Source organism: Pleurodeles waltl, chromosome 3_1 (assembly GCF_031143425.1).
Source record: "Pleurodeles waltl isolate 20211129_DDA chromosome 3_1, aPleWal1.hap1.20221129, whole genome shotgun sequence".
NCBI lineage: Eukaryota > Metazoa > Chordata > Amphibia > Caudata > Salamandridae > Pleurodeles > Pleurodeles waltl.
In genome coordinates, this window is record NC_090440.1 from 1,924,184,546 (window position 1) to 1,924,209,372 (window position 24,827).

The following is a 24,827-nucleotide window of genomic DNA, read 5'->3' on the forward strand; positions in this document are numbered from 1 at the left end:
GTGGATACTCCAACCCTGGAGCACTAAAGAGTCCCGCAGTTGCCACTGGTGCGGGATCCCAGGTTTCTGGTATAGAAGTCTTGGCACACTAGCTGAACGTTTCTGCCCCCATCATTATAACAAAGTTTCAAACAGCAGTTGTGTATACTTCAGAGACTGATTCTTGGCAGTTCTACTTATTCCACTGAGACTGGTCCAGCCAAAGTCATTGTTGCTTAAGTGCTAGCAGGAAGGTGGTGTGTAGCTTAGAGTCTCCTGTTAGGAGGGACCCAAAACCAGGGTGCAAATGAATGAGAGGCTGCCCCGGTTAACTACCTGTTAACTTGTCAGGGTTAGTCTTCCCATTGAAAATGGGCCAGGAAATGGCAAGGAACACTGATTAAGCTTCACATTGTTCCTCTTTCTTCTCGCCTCCTCACCCAAAAGTCAGATCCACTGCAAACGATGCCTGGAATGCCCTGGAATAATCATGCAATTCACATCTACGGTCTGCCCTCTCGCCAAACCTTTATTCTAGGTATGTACATGGATATACAGCAAAAGTAAATATGATTCCAGTGTGGCTGTCGTCACGTGTTAACACGCACCACACACATCCTCTGAACACCAAGATAAGTATACAGGGGCAGCAGATTACTTAAGGCATTGGGGCTTCACTCCTCCCATTTCCTGCATCATGCGGATATTAAAATTGAAAATACAGTAATGGCAACACAGTGCCTTCTCTCTGACCTCTTGAGCAAAGGTCAGGCACCAAGACACTTTTCACAGGCACCAAGTTTTCACTATATAAACATTGAAACAAATAAATAAATAAAAATGTGACCTAACATCTTGAGCCTTGAGTCACAAGTTCACAACTTATGACTCTGTAAAAACTGGTCACATACAGAAAAAAGATTCACTGCACTTGCTGCAGTTGTGCCGAACCTTGCATGTGTTTACACAGCTATCAGCTTGAGTGCACAACTGCTTCCTCTTTCTGGTGCTATGTGATGATTGTATTGAATGCATATATATATATATATATATATATATATATATATACACATGCAACATCTATGTCCCACATGGATGGCTGAAGGACCTGGTTGCAGGGGACTGGCAGACCACTTTAGAAATACAGGTGGGAGGGGATATGGCTTGCGCTTTCTCGAGATGGTGAATTGCTGCTGAGCTCTGTGAGCCTGGCAAATCGTGTTGTGCTAAAAACAGCTGTGTGGGACTATCATGCCCCTGCAGACGGTGGGCTAAGATGATAATGCCCTCCGGGACCTAGAGCTCTGTTCTGGTCCTCTTCCCCTGATCATGGCCTTGCCCGCCTCTATGGAGCTTCATACTTTGGCAACTTGGCGGTGCCTCGGGCTAAGCTGGGAGCCCACCGCGGATCTAGGGCATTCCTGTCCCGTTCTGCAGCCAACAGAGGTCAAGGATCCTGGTGCAGCCACAGCCATTGTCAAGTGCTTTCTCTCATTTTGCCCCCACTGCTAAGTGGTTACTTATTTGAAGGCTTACTGTGCAATTTGTGAAATGTCGGCTCCTTAAAGATATTTCATCCATTAACAGCACAGCCGGCTTGTTGGTGGGGTAACATTAAATTGCACCCTTACTTCGGTATCTCGCCATTTAATTTCATAACTCTATCTTAACCAATGCTGCACTCATCTCCTGCCCTGCTGAGAACACCATTTTTTTTTGCAGACACCGTTGCAAAGAAGTAATTGCCCACACCCTCATAATTGTAATACGAGGTCCTACCACTACCCCTAGTGGGAGAGTCTCTAATATATCAAAACAGGGAGACCATCCATCATTCTGCACAAATGGACCATCTCATGTCCGCTTATTACTGGGCACCTTATATCTACATTGGACACTTGGCTCTAGGAGATCTATCCTCTCTCTTGCAGTTTCTGGGCATCCTGGTTGTTGGACTCCCCAGAACCAGAGCCTGACATTGTATATTGTGGGTGGCTCTGCCTCATAAGGGCATAAGTACGATCACTTTGGATTCCTGACACGGGGCCCTCTAAATTGTTTAAGTTAAGTACCCACGTGACTAAAGTATCAGTGACATTGTCACTATTAGAGGTCTCTGTGGCTGCTGACGAAGGCAACATCCAAAGAGCACAAGGAGAAAGATGGGAAATACAATCTTAAAAGAACAAAACATGAACCACTGTTCTTTGACAAGATAGTTCTAACTGGTGAAACGATCCTCAAAAAGCTAAATGATGTTCATGATATTGTGCAAGACACAAAGAAAAATACAGATCTGCTACAAGTGGAAGCGGCTAATATCAGAAGGGATCTCAAAGAGCTTAATCTTAGAATACCAAAGTTGAATTAGCCTGGAAGAACATCGTATTCAGTGCAATGTAAACACATGCTTAACAACAACACACTATTTGCTTCCCTCAAATGTGTAGTCACCGAGCTGAAGAATCATTATCGGCATAGCAATCTCAAAATCTTCTACCTACTGGAAAGATCAGAAGATGCCGTCCCAGTGGTCAAATCACTGTCATGGCATGACTCCAAAAGTTCCATATCACAAGACCTTGCCAGGGACACTGTAGCCAGGAGAAAGGGCTTTCTGACACCTAGGACACCTACAAAGGCCATTAGACTTTCTTGAACAATACCTTTGAATCTCGTATGGACGACTTACTCAGCAGCACAGTCCCTTAGTCGCGAGGCATATTTATTTGCCATCCTAGGATTACTATCAGCATCCCTCTGGGGCCCTGGTACTCAAGAGGTAACCTCAGGGCTTCAGTTGTTGCCTCTTGTCATACAGCAAATCCAGATCATGGTGGTTCAGCTCAGACTGTGGTAATATTGCTGGTCAGGTCACTAGAAATAAACATGTTTGTTTCTTTACTGTTTTCTCTGTTGATCATATCTCTAGCCAGTCATGTAGCTTTACTACACTTGAGTTGGTTCTATGTAGCTCCGAACTCCTCACAGCACTATACAGCCTTTCACTTCCCATGCTGTTCTTGAATCCTTATAAATATACATGGCTGTGGAGTCATCATGTGTTGATGGGTCCTAGTAAGGATGGATATACTATGAAAACTGCATCTACACCGAGGCTAGATGGACAGAGTTCACTTGACTCACTTACCTCGTAAGCTCAAAGTTCTGGTGTACTGACTGCCTGTGCTGTTGTAGTCCGCATTGCGCTTTAACTGTTTTGCTTTGCAGCCAATAGACTTCTCACAACAAGATTTTACATAAATATGTCTAAGCTGTATTCTGAGGGTAAGAACTGTTCCATGTCTTCGTTCTCTGCCTAAAGATAGATGGTTGTTTGAATAGCGGGCTGCCTCCTATTGCTAGCAGCATGTTTTCCATGTTTAGTATGTCTCATTACAGTAGAGGGTCCCTTTTGTTTGCATACATATGCTCCTGCAGTGATTCACAGGGCCCGCTAACTAGCATCTGATTCTGGTGTAGCTAGGTACGTGCGATGTTCCAGTATTTCCATGTTGCTCCCTTTGATTGATGGGTATATTTTTTGTGATTGCCTGTAATAGGCCAATTCCCCCTTTAGAATCCTACATTCAGCTGGTTTCACAACCGATATACAATCCGAAGCAGGGGACCCTTGCTTTCCCCCTTGATGTGCATGACTCCCACATCCCGGTACCTTGTACCTCGCATCTTAGTGGCTTTTTCCCCTTCCTTAGGGAATTGTCTAGAGTTGGTTGTTATGTCATTTTTTACTTTTTGCTCTGTTTGCGCTGCCCCCTTTACTATAGCCTTAGAACCCGCCGTAGTGGGCTCTACCGGCTATTAAAGGCCCGCTTCCGAGTTAAATGCCCGAGCCGAAGGCGAGGGCATTTAACAAGGGAAAGGGCCTTTAATAGCCGGTAGAGCCCGCTACGGCGGGTTCTAAGGCTATTAGAACATTCTGACACTCAGGGCAGAATGTTCTCTTAAAAAAAACAAATTGCTCACGGAGCCCGAGGGGATTAGAATCCCCTCGGGCTCCGTGAGGCTTTGTTCACAGCTGCTGCTGTGAACAAAGCCCATTGGAATGTTGGCGCTGCGGGCTTTTACCGGCCAGTAAAAGCCCGCAGCACTCCATTGTTTTCAATGGAGCTGCCAACTAATAATTCCTATTAGTCCATGTGATACTTCTTTCATTACATTTTCGCCTTCAAGTGGGGTTGCTCGCTTCTACACCTCATACCAAATACTGATCCCCTAAAATAATGAGTGATAGGCATGTTTCAATTCTGAAAGTCCTTCCCCTCAATAGTAAAGGTCTCAATCACCCAGTAAAGCGTAGGAAGATTTCTGAATATTGCCACTCCATTAATGGCGGCCTGGTTTTCCTCCAATAAACTAGGACTGTGGACCCCTGCACTTGTTCTCCGCCAGTCATTTCATGGTAGTCAGATCGTCATGAAAAGGCTTGCAGAGAAAAAAGTTGTAATTAACAGGGCGGTGCTGAGTTCAGCGCCACCCTGGCTGATTACAACTAGGACTGCTGTCAGGATCACTGATCCTGGTGGGGACGTGGTAGGTTGGCCAGTCTGCCTGCCAACTTCATATTGTGCCAGTCGTACCGCCACAGCCACGGCGGTCGACCACCACCTCAAGGCTTGGTTTCCACTGGTCAGCCCAACTGGTAAAGTTGTAATGGGGATAGCAGGGAGGTCGCCAGCACAGTGGTGATTTCCCCGTTGGGAGTTTGGCGAACAGTTGTTTTGGTCCGATAAACTCATAATACGCCCCTTAGTCTGTGAATAAATAGTGTGTATGCCTGCTTAGGAGTCATTCCTCTGTTTCTTGTTATAGAAGCTGCAGTGATTTGCATGACTCCTTCTGATGATTCAAGGGTAGAATGCATTTTGAGCATGTGCTTCCTCACTATTTGTCACAACCATTTATTCTCATCTTTTGCTTCTTTTCGTTTGTTTTGTACTCTAGATGGTCCCACGAATACCAAGATGCCACTATTGAGAAGATCATCCGCTTCTTGCAGGGGCGTTCCTCCCGTGATTCCTCAGCAGGCTCTGAAAACAGCATGGATGGGACTCCCACACTTGGGCAAATCTAGAGTCACCTCTGCGGTCCCTGATCTGACATGTCCTTTACATATAGCTCGTCCCTAAAGGAACCTTAACCTTCTTGCTACTCCAGGCCCTCAGAACTATGCCACCTTCCTCGCTCCTGAAATGGGCCACATTTCCTACCTCTCAGACCTTTTGCATCTTTTCATCCGATTTTGGCCCTGCAGTAATTAAGGATGAGGTCAACATGTAATGCAAGGCATGAGAAATAGGACCTAGCAATTAATCTACAGGAAAGATGGCAACCGGTTAACATGATCAGTAGAACCCTTCTACTTCCATGCCACCTTGTCTGCCAGTGTAATAACTCTGTATGTGGTTAATGTAATGATTGACATAAGTGGATTGCATTCCTTCTTCACTTCATGATGTTTCAATGACATTACAGTTGTTCCTAGGATGCTGCAGATGTTCCAAGGAGGCCCAAAGAACCCCGTAGCCCTGTGATAATCCAGGCTGGCCTTTGTGGCACTGGTCTGTGGCAAAGGGACATTTTCTTGATTTTCCATTGGTCTGAGCATTTTGGCTATAGTGTTCACAGAAAGGGAAGATCTGCTGTTATCAAGCAGTCTGTGTACTCCAATTTTCCCTCAAGGCACCTGGCATTGACTCAGATGAAAAACTGGTTTAAGGGAAATAAAAGAAGGGCCTTGTTGTAATCCTAACCTTGCAGAGCTACTCTGATTATGTGCAGACGGTTTGAAAAATGCACCCTCATCCCATTTAGTGATACGTTATGCCAGGCTGTGGATGTGGCTTCTAATTGCAGGAGACGTGAAACACATGTAGAAGAAGCAGCAGTTTTAAGAGCATTATGCCTTGAAAGTGTTTGTAATTTGCTTCTGTAGTATGACTGTATTTGTCAAAGTTCTAGGTTTAGGGAGCAGGATTAGGCACTACTCAAACTGGATTTGTAGTGGTTGAAGACCTTCGTACTGCCCTCAGTAAGAGGTCTCTGGCGTACACTAGTTCCTTTCCTGCTTTACAGGGTTACCTTGATTTAAAAAAAACTGTATTATTGACCCTTTGTTCGTGCTTCAGCTAAAAAGTATTTAATTCCTGTGCTCCTACCAGTACATGACTGGAGTAGGACTCATTCTAAAAAGCAACGTTATGAGTAAGGACAGAGACAACCATCTAAGCCACGAAGGCAAAACTTCACCTCTATATTAGGTGCCCTCGGCATTGCTCACTGTCCTTACTTAGGTAGGAGTTACCTGTTCTCTTTTAGTTGTTGAGAGTGTAAGCACCGCCTGTCATTTGAAGTGGGAATCAAGTGCCATTAGGGGCCTCATTACGAGTTAGGCAGACTGGATAACCTGTCCACAAAACTTCCAATTGGGAGGTTGCCGCCATGCTAACTACCTTGCCTCTGGGCCCATTATAACTTTCTCGCTGGGCTGACGGGCGGAAACCAAGGTTTCCACCTGTCAGCCAAGTGGGAAAGTGGCAGCAGCATTGTTGCTGGCTCGTAAGGAGCACCAGCATCCTTGCAATGCTCACTGTTTGCACATCAGACAGTGAGCATGTGAGGGTGCTGGGCAGGGGGACCCCTGCAATGCACATGCCAAGTGCATGTGCAGTGTAGGGGCCCCCCTGTGGCTCCCTGCACCTGTTCTCCTCTAGCCTTTTCATGGTGTCGATACCGTGCACCTGTTCTCCTCTAGCTTTTTCATGGCGGTGATACCGCCATGAAAAGGCTGGCAAAGAACCAGGTCATGATCAGCAGGGCAGCGCTGCATTCACTGCCGCCCTGGCTGATTCTGACCTACGCCACTGTCAGATCCCATGGAGAAGGCGGTACCGTCATAATGTGGCGGTTGGACCGCCACAGCAGCAGCGGTCCTGACTGCCACAGCGAGGCTGGCGGTCCTGAGACCCTAGATTATCTGGCAAATGTTAATCGATGATAGGCACTCAGTTTAGACACTTCCTAGATACACTCCTTTGCTTTCACAACTCACCTCCTTGCATCTCTGTCATCTGTACAGTCTCCCCAGTTAATTATTGCCTTAGCACATGGAGAATCCCTTTGCTCACCTCCACATCTACCACTCAATCCACAGTCCATAAGCTCATTAGATATACCCATCCTTTTCCACAACTCAACTCAATGTTCGGAGAATCCATGGACACTCCCCCACGTCTATTGCTCTAGCTTCACTCCAGTAACTCCTCAGATAGACTCAACATGTGTAACAGCTTACCTAAACATGTAGCAAATGTTCAGACACACATCCAGGTCTACCACTTTACCCTCTGTTTAAAAACTCCTGACATACGCTTCTTTTTCCACCACTCACCTGAATACTTAGAGGTGCCCAAACAATCCTCCAGGTCTACTACTCAATTCACAAGCTCCACAGATTCTCCTCTCCTATTGTACATTTCTACTTAGCCTTCAGGGAATTTCTATACACTCTCTACCACCTGTCCTTAGTTCAAACACTCCCCCATGATACTCATGCCGTATCACAACTCACCTAAATACTTGGTGAATCCACTTATATATCCATGACTACCACTATACCATCTGTTCAGACTCTCACTAGATAAACTTATCCTCTTACCTGGCTCACATAAATACTTGGAGAATGCCCAGACACAACTTCACCCACTTCTGCCATTTAGTCCAGAAACTCCCAATATTACCCTTTCCTTTTCTATGCATTTACTCGGTTTTCAGACAATCTTCAGACACACTCAACTTACCTTGCCACAGAACAAAAAAAAAACAGAGATAGTGATCCTTTTCCGCAACTCACCTTGGTGCTAGGAAAAACCTCAGACATATCAAGGATCAAAAACTATCTAGATTCACACTTTAATTTATACTCATCTACTCAATTCACAGAGAATTCACAGAAACACTTCTACATCTGCCACTTGGTCTCAAACAGTAGCTGCAGATGGGGTCCAGGGGAACTCAATTTTGCGAACCAGCACTTATTTTTCCTAACCAGACTTTGACCAAGGGGAACAGAGTGAAAAACACACAAAGGGGAAAATAGGAGGAAGAGAAAGATGGGAAAAATGTGTCAAAGACAGAAAGCAGAAATATCGAAGAGTGAGATAATGGAGCAAGGATAGTCTGATGCTGGATTAAAGAGGCATTAAGACTCTGCAGCCTCAGAATTAGTAACGCTGACATTCTGTAGCACCGGTTGTGTGCTTCTGAGCAAAAGTTTGGGCCTCAGCACTTATGTTTGAAGACAAGCTAAGCACTCCAGTTAAGAAACTGTCCTTATACATGTCCCATGTTTCACAACTTACCTTGGTGCCTGAGGAATCCTCAGAGACACAGTTCTAACCTCAGGGACAGTCTGTACCTACCCAACACAGGCAAACACAGGAAGTTCCTCAGATACATATTTCATCGAAATGGAAGCCACATTTATCTTTGAGCGTGTCTGTGAAATGTCTAGTAGCCAGATCAAAATTATGATTAAATAATGTGGCAACAATGTTTATCTACACTAGGGAGTCACTAAAACTGCATTCCAATGCTGAGCACTAAAGTTATCCTTTTTGTAATGAAGTGGCTTTATTGAAGTTTAGGCAAACCAAATATAAACCATACAGATGAAATAAAAATAAACATTGTGTATTGTGGTATGCTTTTAATATGCAAGTATAGGCAGCAAAACAAGAAATCATTGAACAACAAAATATTTCTGATTTTCAGATCTGAGGTAGTTGTGCACATATAATTAACAACATGGTCACACATAACATACAATATTCATAAAGAAATTTCTCAACTAAACCAAGGAAAACCAGTAACAGAGAAGTGTAGGTAAGAGTAATAGAAACAGACATCACTGTTACACCACATCTGGTGTCCATGATTCAGAGATATATCCCAGCATAGTAAATGAAGATGGGATAACAATGGGCAAATGTGTTTAAGGTTTTTTTTTGTCCAAATAGTCTGTTCATTGAAATAAAGTGAGATATTTATAGCTTAGGGAATCAGGTGCCGAAATGCATAGAATCGTGGTGGCTTACTCTGTATTTAGCTGTGCATTGATTATTTTTTGTAGATATGAACCCACATTGGTAGAACTGACATATCAGAATTAAGGGCCTGATTCACAAAGGTAATTTACATTTTTGAGTAAGTTTATCACTTTTTGGGTATTAACAAGATCCGAGTGTAAGTTATTTTAAAAGAAAAAACAGTAGTACATCTAGCACAACACCTTGACCAGCCACTGTTACTGCAACACCCTCTTATCGAAAAAACAGAAGTAGGGAACTAAAATAAACTTCAATAGGAAATAACGTTAAATTAATTAAATTATTTAAAATAATTAAATATAAATATAATTCACTGTTAACTATATAAAAACATTACATATTTATTGAAATCTACAATATTCTATACCATTTTTCACTTTTAAAATGAATGTGACAATATTTTTATTACAATATACCTGAATTAATTGTAATTATTTCTACCAATCCGATACATCACTTATAGTAATTATTAATGCACTATACAAATTATTTGTTTTTCTTCAGGTGGAAATGCATTTTTTTATTTTAAACTCAGAAAAATAATTTTAATTTAATTTAATATATTTCCATGAGTTGAAGATTCATTTCAAAATTAAGTTAATAGTGCTGTATCATTTTTGTATTTTGTTCTATATTTAAAATAAATATATATAAAATTAATTGGAAATAATATGTATCATTAAAACATGCTTAATATTTAGTTTCCAGTTAAATAAACTTTTTATTTTTCTATATACTTTATGATAATGAGACTGCAGAGTCAGGGAGGAAATCTCTGGATTGTTAAATCTTTAATAAATGGAAATAAATTACATTATTTTTTTTAAAGTTTAAATTAAAAAATAAATTTGCACTTGATAAAAAAATATTTTTACTATGCATTAATAATTATGAGGGGCTGATTATTAGAATCAATTAAAATTAATTAAGGTATATTTTTAAAAACATTTTTGTATTATCAATATTTACATTTAAGAACGTATTAAAATATTTTAGAATTAAATATTAATTATGTATTTCTTTTAAATATTGAAAAAATATGTATTTATATTTGTAACAATCTAAAATAATTTAATTTAATTTAACATTTCTGACCTCCAGTATATTCTTTAAGAGGTTGTTGAAATACTGGTGTTTGGCTTTTAGAAGTAACTTACACTCGGATTTTGTGAATAAGCAAAAAGTAGTAAATTTACTCAAAAATGTAAATTACTCAAAAGAATAAGTTACCTTTTTGAATCAAGCCTGGTTCACAAATATAACTTACACTTTTGAACAATTTACACTTTTGAGTATTTTTTTCCAATAATTTCTAATTTTTAAGCCCAAAATAGGATATTAACATATTGTATAAATAAATACTGTTTTTATATATTTTTATATTAACTCATATTTATGTTTGACAATTTGAAATAGTTTAATTTAACATTATTTCATACAGGTTTTTATTTTAATTCCCTATCTCCATTATTTAGAATCAGAGAGTGTTGTAGTGCCTTTGGTTGTCCTTTGGTTGTCCATGTGTGGTTCTAGTCTTACTAATTTTGTTAGTAGCAATATAAACTCAGATTTTGTGACTTTTAAAAAGCAATAAACGTAATCTTAATCAAAAGAATACCTTACTGAAAAGTGTATGTTACCTTTGTGAATCAGGCCCAATGTGTGCAAGGTCCTCAGTGATTTATTTATAGTTTCAACCTTTGTCTTACTAAACAAGATCTGAGTCTAGAAGTCTTCATTCTAGTTGAGGTCAAGTAGGTCCTAAGAAATGACAGATATATACATTGACTGGCTTGTTTCTTTATGTGTCTTTTGGTAGTCAGTATTACTGTTCTCTGTCACAATACTGATGACTTGGAAGTCTGCATCTTCATGCATTTCCTGGGACAGTTTGCCTCCAATTACATAAACCTCTCCAAAATTAACAGAAGATCTCTCTCCATTTCCACCCTCTACTTTAATCGGAACGGCTGGGCTCTGGAAAAGAGTGTTGTTTCCAGAAATACTCATTACAATGGGAGTAACTAGAGTTCACTTGCCATGGTTCGGTGCATAAGCATGCAGGGATAATTTTTATATTTCATTGGCATATAAAATGCAAAGCTTAAAAAGGTCCTGCCTGACAATAACTTCAGGGTGTAAATAGAGATCAGCATCAATAAGTGAAGTTTATTTAACCTAACCTCTGCCTTTTAGTCAGACAAGACTATTCACAAAATGAGTTTCAGGGCAAAATAATGTTAGGAACAATGGAAAAAAATTATAGCACCACAGAATTAAGGTACCGAAAACTTCTGGAAGATTTTGGAACCTAATATATATATCTATATATATATATATATATATATATATATATATATATATATCCTTGTTTACTGCTTGATATGAACTTGGCCACTGTTTTGGGACTATGCGTTATGTAAACTAGGTAATTGAAATGTATCTTGTTCAGATATCGCTGAGAAAGTCACACTCCCATGTAAGGAATTTACAGAGCTGCTAACTACTCCACTCCCAGTGACCTTGGGCAATGCTCAGGTGAGGGAGAAGCAATGTTGCGCTCTACCTGTTTTCAGGTCCAGAAAAGTATTAAATGCTAAAGAATCTGCATGCAGAGTCTTTTTTATCTTGTAATAATAAACTGTCTGTGTTAGTGCAAATCAATTAAGCTTTTTTAAAGCCTACTCTGTACATTACCAGACGGTGCCCTTATCCTGCCTGTAATCAGACTGGGTTCCTATCCCACTGTTCTGCAAGTACACCAAGCTGTGCTCTTAACTTGCTAATCCTGCACCAGATAGTGCTCTTCTCCTACTGAATCAGTCAGTGCTCTTATCATGTCGTCTTCTACCTTTCTCGCTTGGTACTGCTCTACAGACTCATTATGTAGCAGGTGGACAAAACCTTCCTAGTTGCCTTTAAAGTATATGATATATTATATTATAAATGGTAGAGAACGTTTGTGTCACTTTTAATAACCTGACAAACTGATGTCCAAGACTGCCTTATGAACGTAAAAGCCTAACTGTAAACTGTACAAAATGTGTGTGTCCTGTGTTTACTTGTGAGGGTTTAGGAGGCATGGGGTAGGATTCTGGGCATGCTGGACTTCATAGTTTAGGGGAATGTTTGTACCCAAGAGCAGTCATTAGCCGGATCAAAATCATAGTTAGAGTTATAGAACCTTAGCTGTCAGTAATGCAGCTGTTTTCCAATAAGACGTTCCAAATAACATCCTAGAGAAGAATAAAGAGTGTTGTCTATGATGTCAGTTGCAACCCAGACGTCCTGCTGTCAGCCGCTCTATGTTGTGTATGCTCCAATGTGAACAGGCCCCTCTGAATTGAATGGGTGATCAGTGGTGCAGGGAGGAGGAATGATGGAGAGCCGAGATCAACCTGCCAGTCCTTACCCTCCTCTTCTCCTCCGCCCCATCCTATGTGCTAAGAGAATACACATGGAGTTTAGCACCTTACGCTCCTCTGAGGTGCTTGTCTTTCTTCCACAAGTGACTAAACAATTACCTGCCATCCTGCGAACTTCTTCCACCTCCCAATGACCCTTACCTCAACCAAAGTGATTGCCTGGCAACCTGCCACCCTCCCACAAAAATGGACAATGGCAATTAGTTTTCTGCCATCTTCCACCACCGTATCCTCAGTCAGTGCATCATCTGAACCAGTGGTTGAAGGTGGGGTCCACCGGCACTTATTTGATCTCAACAGACATGGGAACAGAGCAAGAAAGAAAAACACAAAGGAAGGAAAGGAGCGGGATGAAAAACACAGAAGAAGAGTGACAAGGATGATAAAACTGCAGGGAGCGTATGGTGGTTGAGGAAAGAGGCATGGGGTGCATTCCAGATCACTCATCCCAGCATTCGTCAGTGCCGGCTGCTGCCATCTGGAAAAAGCATTGGGCCCTACTTTTCAAATGTAGCACTGCCGTCCGTCACCCCTGCACCACCGAGGGACTCTCATCATCACTCGGAGCGCTCAGTCGCCGTTCAGACAACAGCTCTTTTGGAGATGCTCAAAGTATGGGGAGAAATAGTAATTATAGTTAAATAGCACTTACTACCAATCAGCTGCAACTTTCCACAGACCAGAGCGTCACAGGCCTCCCACTGCCCCCGCCGGGTTTGCAGAGACCTGGCGGGTGCGGGGAGATGTGGAAATGGCATACAGTCATGTTCGTTCACCACCTCCTCGGATTCCTAGAGTACCCGGGGAAGATAACAGATCAGCGCCCACCCAAGCTCTGCCCTCGGCTCTCTCTCTACTGCTGCTTTCAAGCAGTAAATAAACAACTGGGTTTCAAACCTGGTATTGTTGAGAGTGGGCGCCAGTGAAAGCCATATACATTTCATTTCTGTGTATGCTTTGAATAACTATTTGAAATCTCACAATTGTATTTATTAAACATTTTTGTAAGAGGTAATCCTCAACCGAAAGGGCATAGGAGTGATCAAGCAAGTATCATCATCTGAACAGAGGTACTCCACAATTCCCTAATTATTTATTCCACTTTCGTTAAAATGGTGTTTCAAGAGTTAGTTTTTCTAAAGCAGAGTGGAGGTGGAAGCATACTGTTGTTCTATAGCCAGGAAAAGACTGATTTTGTGGATAAATTCTGTTCTTTTGGGAATACTTGAAACCATAGGTTTAAATGTGTAACATATGGTATATACTCTTTAATACTTTTTTTAAAGTTTAGATTATGAATCAGTCAATGAACAACCACCCTGCATGGCCCACTGTCTGACACACAAGTGCTAGTGTCCACGAGACTGTAACAAATTAAAGTTGACTGCTCGATTTGTGTCGATTAATTTATTCTGTTACGCTTCCGAAACAGAGCTGCCTGTTTCATTGCCCTAAAATAATAACCCAATTTACGGACTCAAACTTCTCTTGGCTGCCACTGCACCCTTCTCTGATGCATTTTGTGTTATATATTGCTTCTACTTAGACAGTGTAACAACCATTAAAAAATGAATGGTGATGAGCCTTAACTTTGATGCTAGATTTCTTGGTATATAGTTGTTCTACGCAGCCATTGAGTGATTTAAGAACCCTTAGCGTGCGAGGTCAGATCAATGTTTAAAATACATTCTTTACTTACTTTGAAGATATCGGCTGGCAGTGATATCAGAAGTAGTATAAAGTAATGTAAAGTACGCGTCCATCCACGATGTATCTTAATACCATCAAGATCTCGTCAGGCTGTTAACCAAGTCTGTTTTCGCTCAGTAACCCAGTTTCTCAGGCTCATATACAAGTGAGAACCACAAGCTTCCCCATACTGAAGTGGCGTGCCCACCGTGCCACCTGACGTATCCACTTTCCCTCCTGCCCACAGAAAACTCGAAACCCCAGATATTTGTACCAAAGCAGTGTAAATGAGTACTTAAGAAGCTACTCATAGTAGTGATGCTCAACACCACTTCGCATTCACTTACCTCTCTACTCTGCAGAACTCTGGATCACTCCTGACAAAGACCCAAAAAAGCACCCGCAATTTTTGAACAATTCCTAGACCCAATCCATACCATTGCTCCCAAAGGCTCCCTGATTGCCCTGTACTTTATTCAGTCCTACATACATACCAGTCCAGAACCTTGAATCTAGATAATTCACAGGTTTAACCACATCCCCCTTGAGATCCATTAAATTTGTACCAATGTAACTGTGACTGATTATCCCACAATACTTAAAGCATTGCACTTCCACACTAGTTATGTATTGTCTTTGGTGCCCTGCATGGCTTTTGCCCGTCCACATTGAACAAATCTGGGTTTCACAAATAATTGCTGAAACATACTTTTAATTCGGTATGCATTGTGTCTGATTTATATTCTCGATATAACAATTTACTTAGTACAGAGGTGCCAGGAATCAGCAGGGTATATAGGGTTTGAGGGTGGTTATGAGAACACCTGTAAGGCATATCCATTTAAGGCTGTGGTGGAGCGGCCTATCGAGGCAAGGATTCCATAAGTAGATTGGCAGCCTGTATCAGAGGATGATCTTCTCGGTCACAACAGGCAGCAGCAGTATTTAAACATCACAAAGACATGAGGTGCGGATTTTAGTTTCTGCAGAAAATCACAAAAGCAATGTGGAAGTGGTTGCTTACAGCACATGTTGTGTAGGGTGTTCCTGCTCTTGTGATATTGGTGATTGATGCACCATATTATGGCTGGGGCGTGGGTCCATGGGGACTTGTTAATTCAGTGTCAGGGTCCATACCAGTCAGGATGCAGTTATCAAATTGAAAAGAAATGCTGATGGCCATTTCCGCCTTCTAGGGATTCATAGTTCCTACCAAGGTCTGACTGGTTGTCAAAGTTAGCCTTTGAGAATGGACATTGTGCTGAGCAACACCTATACTTATTGTCTGCTTTCCACATCAGAAGAGTGGACAATATGAAGGTAGACAGACTATGCTGAGTTTTCGTAATCCCCCAGTTCTTCTGGCTGTTATAAGGGTTCTTGGGTCTTTATGTTTCTCTGGTGGATGCTCTACTTGCTGGGTTTTGCTCTAAGTTCCCATATAATAGAGCATGATGCATGGGTGGCATTCTCTACCATTTACGTCTAAGCCTCCTAGTGATCAATGGTAACTGTAATGCAGTTCACTGAGTATGGCTTTATTATAGATGTATCTACCTTGCATGTGGAGGCGGAGCTTTGACGCTTTATTTGCCTGTACCCACCTTCTGCAGTTTCCCATCTAATGTTTGGCCTTGCTGCCACTTTTTCTGGTTTAAGATTTGACAGTTTGTGGCTGCCCTTCAAAGGGCTCACTTTGAGCCTCTGACAAATCTCTTTTCATCTCCTAACCTGTAAAATATTATCCATAGTCTCCATAGCATCAACTAGTTGCTTAAGGTACTTGTGCTCTTTGGTTACTGAGTCTCACTACCTACCCCTCTTCCAAGATCACAAGGTGTTACACATAGGGCTGCTGGGATTTATACCCCATGGTTCTGTCTACATTTGGAGGGCATTGGAGGCTGGGCTCTCGGTAGCTTTACCTGAACCTTCTTTACCTGAGGATTTGACTCATCACTCATCAAACGTCCTCAGTACACAGATACAGTTGAGTGAGTATTTTGAACGATGGAAACACTGCAAATACATTTTCCTTTGGCAAGCATTTATTACTATTGACCAAGTCTGAATAAGAGGCTTTGATGCCTTAAATGGAACTCAATAGTAATAAATGTGATCATTGTTCATTTAAAAATTTAATTCATATTCCTCACCATAAGTAACTATATTAGAGCTGGACTGGAAACCAAAAACAGGGCGAATAAAAATGGTTCAAACCAGCCTCCGCTGAATGAGGCAACAATTAAACTGTGGCTATTGAGTCATTCTTGGTATGGTCATGGCAGCCATCCATCTCAGAAAGCACACCTTTTCTGCAGTCTACCGTGAAACTGTGGTAAAATAGCCAGCCCACCCTGAACTAGACATCTCAGCTTCTCTTAAAAAAAAAAGCTGACCACAATCAGATGGGTTCGGAACGTTCTCCATAGAAGGGCAGTGCTGGTTGAATTAGTAAGATACAATAAGTCTTTTTGGCATGCCCAAAGATATAGGTGCTGCCTACGCTTGCTTGTTCGTTACTCATTTGTGTGGTCTTCAGACATCATTTATTTGTTTTAAATTGAACAAAAGGGGTCTAGTTTTGTGCCGTCTATACAATGTAAAATTAATAATGTGAAACTATTTCCTGACCTGAGGGTTACTACCAGCCCACTCGACATTTTCTTTACAAATCCCAATTACACCTTTTATGTAAACAATGCAGTGTCCGCCACTGGATCCATCGTACTGACCCCACACTATGGGCCTGATTTTGAGTTCGGCAGACAGATTGACCCGTCCTCAGAACTTCAGACGGGGTGGCTGCCACCATACTTGCTACCTCCCCGTCGGGCCCATTGCAACTTTCGCGCTGATGGATGGAAACCAAGGTTTCCGTGTGTCAGCCAAGCAGGAAACTGTCAGCAACATTGTCGCTGGCTTGTAACTGAGCCAGCAGCAATGCTGCCACCCAAAGGTTGCACCAGCACCCTCGCAATGCTCACTGTCTGCAAAGCAAACAGTGAGCATTGCGAGGGTGCTGGGCATGGGGACCTCTGTGGTCCAATGGTAGTGCACAGGCAGTGCAGTGTCCCCCCTGTGGCCCTCTGCACCTGTTCGCCACCAGCCTTTTCATGGTAGTGAGTTCAGCGCCACCCTGGCTGATTCTGACCTCCGCCACAGTCATCCCATCGGGATCGAAGATCCTGGCGGAGACGGCGGTAAGTTGGCGGGGCTGCCCACATTACATACTGCAGCACACATGGAAAGAGGAAATAACAAGGAGAAATAATGATATTTCTCTTTATTACACCGCTGAAGGATAGGAGCACCATTTTGGTGCAAGCCCAGGTTTACAAGTCTTTGTAAATCTGGTTTTGCATGTAAATACATGGGTGGATGCATGAGAATGCCCATGCTCCATCTTGCAACACCTACCCGACACAAAGTAGCTTTGCATGACTTAGGGGCCACATGTACATAGCTTTTTTCTTGTCGCAAATGGCCCAATTTGCAGAATTGGGCCGTTTGCCAGAAGAAAAAAGCTTTTTGGTATGTACAGACCCTATTTTGTGAATCAGTAATCCGTTTATCAAATCACAAAATAGGTTTGCGAGTCGCAATTAGGAAGGGGCGTTCCCTTCCTAATTGCGAGTCGCAGTGCGATGTAAGATTGTTTTGTGACCGTGAATGCGGTCACAAAACAATTGCAGTTAGCACCAATTTCAAATTGGTGCAAACCCATTTGCAAACGGGAAGGAGTTCCCAATGGACTCTTCCCCTTTGCGAATGGTAGCAAAAAGATTTTTTTAAATGAAAAGAAATCTTTTCATGTTTGTTTTTTAGATGCATCTCGTTTCCTTTAAGTAAAACGGGCTGCATTTAAAAAAAAATGCTTTCATTAAAAGCAGTCACAGCAGACCACCATTCTTGTGAATGCAGCCATTCACAATGGGGTCGCAAATTGCGACCAACCTCATGAATATTAATGAGGTAGGTCATTTGCGACCCCATTGGCAATCCCAAACAGTGTGAAGTACACTGTTGTGCATATGGTTTTGCAACCTGCAATTTGCGTCTCACAAATGAGTTGCAAATTGCGAGTCGCAAAACTCAGGGTCGTACATCTGTCCCTTAGTAAATTCCAAAAATCATTTTGTATCACGACAGCGCCAAAAAAAATGATGCAACCCCAATGCAAAATCATAGTATATCTGGCCCCAAATCTGTAAGGAAACATTTGATGAAATTATGACAATTGCAGAAGGGGATTTGGTCAAGACTACTCAGGCAGCCAGACAGGGATCATTGTGAACGAGTGCTGTTCGGCCCGTATTATCCCCTCTAATTCTCCTAAACCACTGCCCCCATTTCAGCAGAGGAACTAACCAGATAGCATTAAATTGAGCAGTTAATTACACCAATTCCCCTTTATCTCCTCCCAAAAACTCTAGCCTCCTTCCTTTCTCTATTCCTCCTACATGTATGTAAGCATACATGACAGCGCTAAGGTGTGTCTGCTAGGTGACATAATTGGGTCCTGACCTCTCGTGTCCATACGTTTTATGAAGGTGAATGAGTTTCTGATAACATGTCTTGCTGTAAGTATACTTTGTAAGGACTTTCTCAGATGAGGGTAAAAGTCTTCCAGGAAGCAATACCCCATCATTCCTGTGATTAGCAGGGCGTGAGAAAACCCAGCAAGAGTCAGCACTTTCTGGCTCCTACATCCAGGGACTGCAGCTTGAGAGGGTGAAGTGCACCTGAGCTGAGTGATCTTATCTGAGCAAAGTCCTTAGCTATTCCTTCAGTGGCACAGTCAACGCTTTCACAGCTTATTGTGAGGCAGTTTTTGTGTAAGCTAATTGTTCTTCACTGCTGAGCAACGCTTCTGCCCTGCAGCAGAAAACTTTGTGTTTCGTAGGCGTAAATAAAGTTGCAGAGGACCGGTCTTGGGGCCAGTGGTAAACGCTTGAGATTGTTGTTGCATTAATGCAGAGGGCACCCTTTCCTGACTGATTGGCAGGCGAACCACTTTAGTTGATGATTTCAGCAGATGGTCATTTCTTGGTTTCCGCTGCCAGGCCCAGTAGGAGGCTGACTCAATTTCTTCTCTGAGGCCTGTGATACATTGAAAGGGGATGGTTCCAGTTACCTTATAACTGGACCCATACCCAAAACTAATTCTCTTTTTGGGTGGTAACTTTGGCATTACACCCATCAATAATTATATGCTCATGATCGACAATATGTAGAAAGTCCACAGCAAATATCACTTGACATCATACCATTGATTAGCTTGAATCAAATGGGTTTGAAGCCAAACAGTGAAGAAAAAAGTAAGGGGCAGATTTATGGAAAGTGGCGCTGCACTGAGTGCAGCAGCACTTTACCTGCGCCCCTTAGCACCCCCCCTGCCTCCACCATGTGTGCGTCGTATTTAAAATACGGTGCACCATGGTGCAGGGTAGGGGACAATAGCATAATTTCTTATGACGCTATTGATGTACTCTGCCGGAGTAGCAACAAAATATTGGCACTACTCCTGCAGAGTACATAGGGCCCCATTCTAAAGAATGGAAGCCCCCTTTTAACGCCTGCTCTTGAGCAGGTGTTAAAAGTGCTGTAAAAAATGCTGCAAGGAAATCTCATAGATTTCCTCACGCCATTTATCCGGCTCCCCTAACTGGGGAACGCCCCCTTTGCATACATTATGCTTGGCGCAGGCATAATGCAGCGCAAAGGGTTACAGAGTGGCGTAACGCATGCATTGCGCTACCCTGTAAATACGGCGCAGGGATTTCGGCCTCGTTGGGCCACATTAACGTAAAAAATAAGGACGTTAATGTGGCACCAGGTGGCACTAGGGCATTATAAATATGCCCCTAAGCTCTTGGTACTCATGCCACTTCGTGAATATCTGGCCATGTAACATGTTATCCATCTGTTACAGGACCTCTATGGCTAGCAATTTAGACAGCGCTGGGGAAGCCATGGACCTCACAGATTTGGCCCCATATTTATCAAGGTTTTGCTCACCCTTACGCCACACAAGGGAATGCAAGGATGACACAAAACCAAAATGAGATTTACCAAGCCACGCAAGGCCACCTTACGTAGCTTTGTGTGGTTTGAGAAATTTAGAGTAACTCAAGGCAAGTGCAAATTGCTGCCTTGCATTACTCTGCAGAAGGGAAGCGTGTCATAGGTAGCGCGTGGGTGTTCCATGCATTCTGACACATTCCCAGATTTAACAACACTGGTCGACATGGGAATGCATCAGAATTTTAAATACAGCGCATTCCTGCCATCTCCCTTTCACGCAGCTCAGTGCGGCAAGGTGGCTTGCTGCGTTGCATTATATATTGATAAACGTGTGCCTTATTGTCTAAGTGAATTTTACATTATTCCATGGCCACTTAATGAGACATCATGCAGCTTTGATGTTTGATTATTTTAGAAGGTAGGATAGCGTTAAATTACCAAAACTGGAAGTCAGTACCAGGATTGTACAGAGTGCATCAATCTACCGGCTACATATTAATTGGAAAGTTCCTATGGCTGCAGCCTTCATTTTCTCAAAATAAAGGCTTCACCTGTCTCACACATGGTCAGTAGTTTCAGTACGTGCCTTTGGCACGCGGGTAGCTGTGATTCTCGATTTTTCCACGGTTTGGTATGCAGTAGTTTAATAGGAATTTCTGTGCTGCCATATCATGTAGGCATACTTGGCTGTGGGTGATTTCACGCCTGAACAAAATGTGGTTAGTAGAAGACACTGACTTCTGTTTGAAGGCTGCTCTTTTGATACTTGTGTTTCTGTTCTGTGATTGCAGGGCAGCATTAGTGTATTCTGCCAATGTTACATAAAGTTTTTGTAGACCACTGGCTAATCCCCTCTAGGGCTGCCCATATTATCCCCTTGCACAGGTGGTCATAATTAAAGATTTGGTTATTATAGGATGCTGCTTTTCTTACATTTCAGTCATTATGACTCCTAGAAATATGCAAACAATGTACAAAATGGCAGACTTCTAGACAGAAAGGCCAACCACTGTCACACCAGCAGGCATTTCTTTCGATCTTGAGATAGATCATTCCATGTGATAAATGGGGTTTAGAATATGTTAAATGGCTCAGAAAGGAGTATGCCAACCTAAATCGCCACGTCATGCCCCTTTCTTTTTCATCACATAGTACGCCAGTCTTCAAATGCAGCTATTTGCAAAATTAGTAAAATAGGTTGCAATGGGGCTCGCCAGACATGCCATTAAGCCTATAGTTCGGCCGGAATGGAATGCCAGTAAGAACTAAGGGCCAGATGTAGGAAACACTTTGCGAGTCGCAAACGGCAAAATCTGCCGTTTGCGACTCGCAAATGCGTGTTTCCTATGCAGAAATGCATTTTGCGAGTCGTTACCGACTCGCAAAATGCATTTCCGAATCGCAAATAGGAAGGGGTGTTCCCTTCCTATTTGCGAGTCGCAGTGGTATGCAACTCCATTTGCGACCGCGTACGCGGTCGCAAATGGAGTCGCAGTTACCATCCACTTCAAATGGATGGTAACCCACTCGCAAATTGGAAGGGGTCCCCATGGGACCCCTTCCAGTTTGAGACTGGACCCCAAAACATTTTTTCAGGGCAGGGAGTGGTCCAAGGGACCACTCCCTGCCCTGAAAAAACCGAAACAAAAGGTTTCGGATTTTTTTTAAATGCAGCTCGTTTTCCCTTAGGAAAAATGGGCTACATTTAAAAAAAAAAAAAATGCTTTATTGAAAAGGCAGGTCGCTAACATGGAGGCCTGCTGACGTCAGCAGGCCTCCATGTTAGCGAGTGCCTATACTCGCAATGGGGCCGCAATTTGCGACCCACCTCATGAATATTCATGAGGTGGGTCATTGCGACCCCATTGCAAGTTGCAGACGGTGTCTGAGACACCGTACTGCATAGCAATTTGCGACTTGCAAATTGCGAGTCGCAGGGACTCGCAATTTGCAAGTCGCAAATTGCTCTCTTCCTACATCTGGCCCTAACTTCTGTCTTCTGCCAGTTACATCTCACTTTCAGGCCCTCTTCCTCGAAAGCGTTGCTCTCAAGATACCTTCCTTCTGGCAGCACTGAATCTGAGGGGCATAGTTATACTCTGTTTGCACTGGATTTGCATCATTTTTGTTACGCAAATCCGGCGCAAACTTAACTCCATATATATATTTTTGCGCTAGACATGTGCCAAAATATTGGAGTTAATGTCATTTTTTGCCTGCGGAAAACGACCTTGTGTCAATTAGATGCAAGGTAGGCATTCCCGGGGAAAAAATGACTCAAAGGCCCTAGCGCCTTATTTATCCTCATGTGCAAAAATCACGCACGGGAGGAGGAGGGCCTTAAATAATGGCTCTAAGCCTGCTTAGCGCCATTATTTAATGCCTGGGTATGGGCAGGCTTGAGGGGACCTGTGAGCCTTTTTCCATGATAAGAGACCATGGAAACACCCCACAGGTGCCCTTCCCTGCCCCCAGGGACACCCCCCCCCCCACCCACACCTGGAGGACACTTAAGGATGGGGGGAACCATCCCAGGTAAATCCAGGTAAATATTTTTAGTTTTTTTTAAAGTGCCATTGGAGGCCTAACTTGGCCCCCCCTACATGGCACTGTGCCCAATGGCCATGCCCAGGGGACAAAGGTCCTCTGGGCATGGACATTGGGCTGGGGGGGCATGACTCCTGTCTTTATTAAGACAGGAGTCATGTCCATGGGGTTGTGCATCAAAAAAATGACGCTAGTCAGGTTAGAGTCATTTGTTTTACTGACTAGTGCCATTCTTTCCCGTACAACCTCCAGTTTTCCCTACGCCTCCCCTACACAGTTAGTGTCATGTATTTTTACGTTATCCGGGCCTTATCACCGGCTTGCGCCATTTCTTAAGTATGGTGCCCGGCTGACGTTTTGGAATGGCGCTAGCCAGCGCTATACTTTTTGATGGAAACCTGCGCTAACGCAGGTTTGCGTCAAAAAATATAAATATGGGCCTGAGTTATATATTTCATCAGCGTATTGATGTGGCCAAACGGGGGGAAGGGAAGTTAGGGTGGTTACTGCAGGGAAGAAGACCTTTAAGGACAAAGGTTAGTCAACAATTCTTAGTTCTACTCTCACAAACAATTTTTACATTTCACACAAGAAAATGCTGGTTGTTTCCACAATGAGAACAAAGCCCAGAATTACAGTTCCTTATGTTGAATTTACTCAAATTTCTTGATATTCCTGAATCAAAAGATGTAACAGTTCTTTTCAAGGTTAATTGAGAGTTTCCAAAACAAATCTATATATGCAAAGAAAAATCTCTACTGTGGAGGAACTAAGAGTTTGTTCGCAATGTGTCTCTTGTGCTATGGTTGGTTGAACTCCCTTCACAAACAACTAGTGCAGACCTAAACCTGCTGGGGGCACCACCTTACTGAAGTGCTCTTTTTCCCAATTCACCAGGAGCATTTCTGAAGTACCTCGTCCAATCATCTGAAGAAAGTGAGTGGGGACTAAAAACATGCAGTTTGAGAGCACGGTATCAGGAAAAACGTGCACCCTTGATCTGCAGGAAGACCGGAACAGCTCTTTGAAATTGAGAAAAGCTTGAGGGTTTTTGGCTCCTCGATGTGGCAGCTCCCTTCAAAACCAGACACAAATAGCAAGGACGACTGAAAGGACACAACCTCCTTAAACAGAGGTGCAATCTCAAAAGGTGGTGCCCTCAAGCGTGCTCCAGAACTTACATCTGCTGCCAAATGGAAACAGCAATAAAGTCATCAGAGTCAGCAGCACAAACAGATGAGTCATAATGGTTAGCAGGTCATTTGAGCAGGTTACAGAACTGACACCTGCTGCCAAAGGGAAACAACAGGAGTCATCAGAGTCACCACAAACAAATGACTCACAGAGTGAAGCCCATTACTGGTATGAGTACTAAAGCTCACAAAACAATAACAATAAAGATATTACAGTATTACAACATATCTTGTTAAGCATTGGAACATTATTGGTACAAACATGCTGATGAAATGGACTTCTTAATACTTGCAGCAAGTAGTTTGTGACATCACTCCCCCCCGAAAGTCCATCTCACTGGCAGTGGAGAGCATGGAAGAGGCATAACAGCAAGGGAGCATGAATGGCAGTCACTGGCTCCCAGGAGTCTCCTGCTGGACCATACCCTTTCCAGGCAACAAGATAGCATTGGTTACCATGTGGCATTTTCATGCCCTTTATAACACTAACCTCATACTCAGGGTGATCAGGAGTGAGATTTGTACATAGCTGGTTTTAACAAGGAAGCATGAAAAACAGGATTAATCTTCATAGACTGGGACAGTTTAAGCTTAGCGGTAACTGGATTAATCGGAGAGTGCATTTCAAATGACCCAATGAAACGTGTGTGAAAACGATGACGGTGTTTGAAGTTTTTTGTAGACAGACACACTTTGGGCCTCATAACGAGTTCAGCGGTCTTCAGGCAAGACCGCCCTGTGAAATGGTGCCACTATACTGCCAGTGGTGGTGGTACAGCGACCGCAGGATTACGAGTCACAAAACACAAACTGACCAAAAACAGACACAAAACCAACAC

The 24,827-nt window shown here is 42.7% G+C and overlaps 1 protein-coding gene across 1 annotated transcript in view; it reads left to right on the forward strand.

Moving 5' to 3' along the window:
- The window catches only part of SARM1 (sterile alpha and TIR motif containing 1), a 154,807-nt gene extending 146,108 nt beyond the window's left edge, over positions 1 to 8,699 (forward strand). The window contains exon 9 of the mRNA XM_069226164.1: positions 4,945 to 8,699. Coding sequence (XP_069082265.1) covers positions 4,945 to 5,074 — 130 coding nt within the window. The 3' untranslated portion in view covers positions 5,075 to 8,699. The remainder of the gene's footprint in view (positions 1 to 4,944) is intronic.
- The last annotated feature ends 16,128 nt before the right edge of the window (positions 8,700 to 24,827 follow it).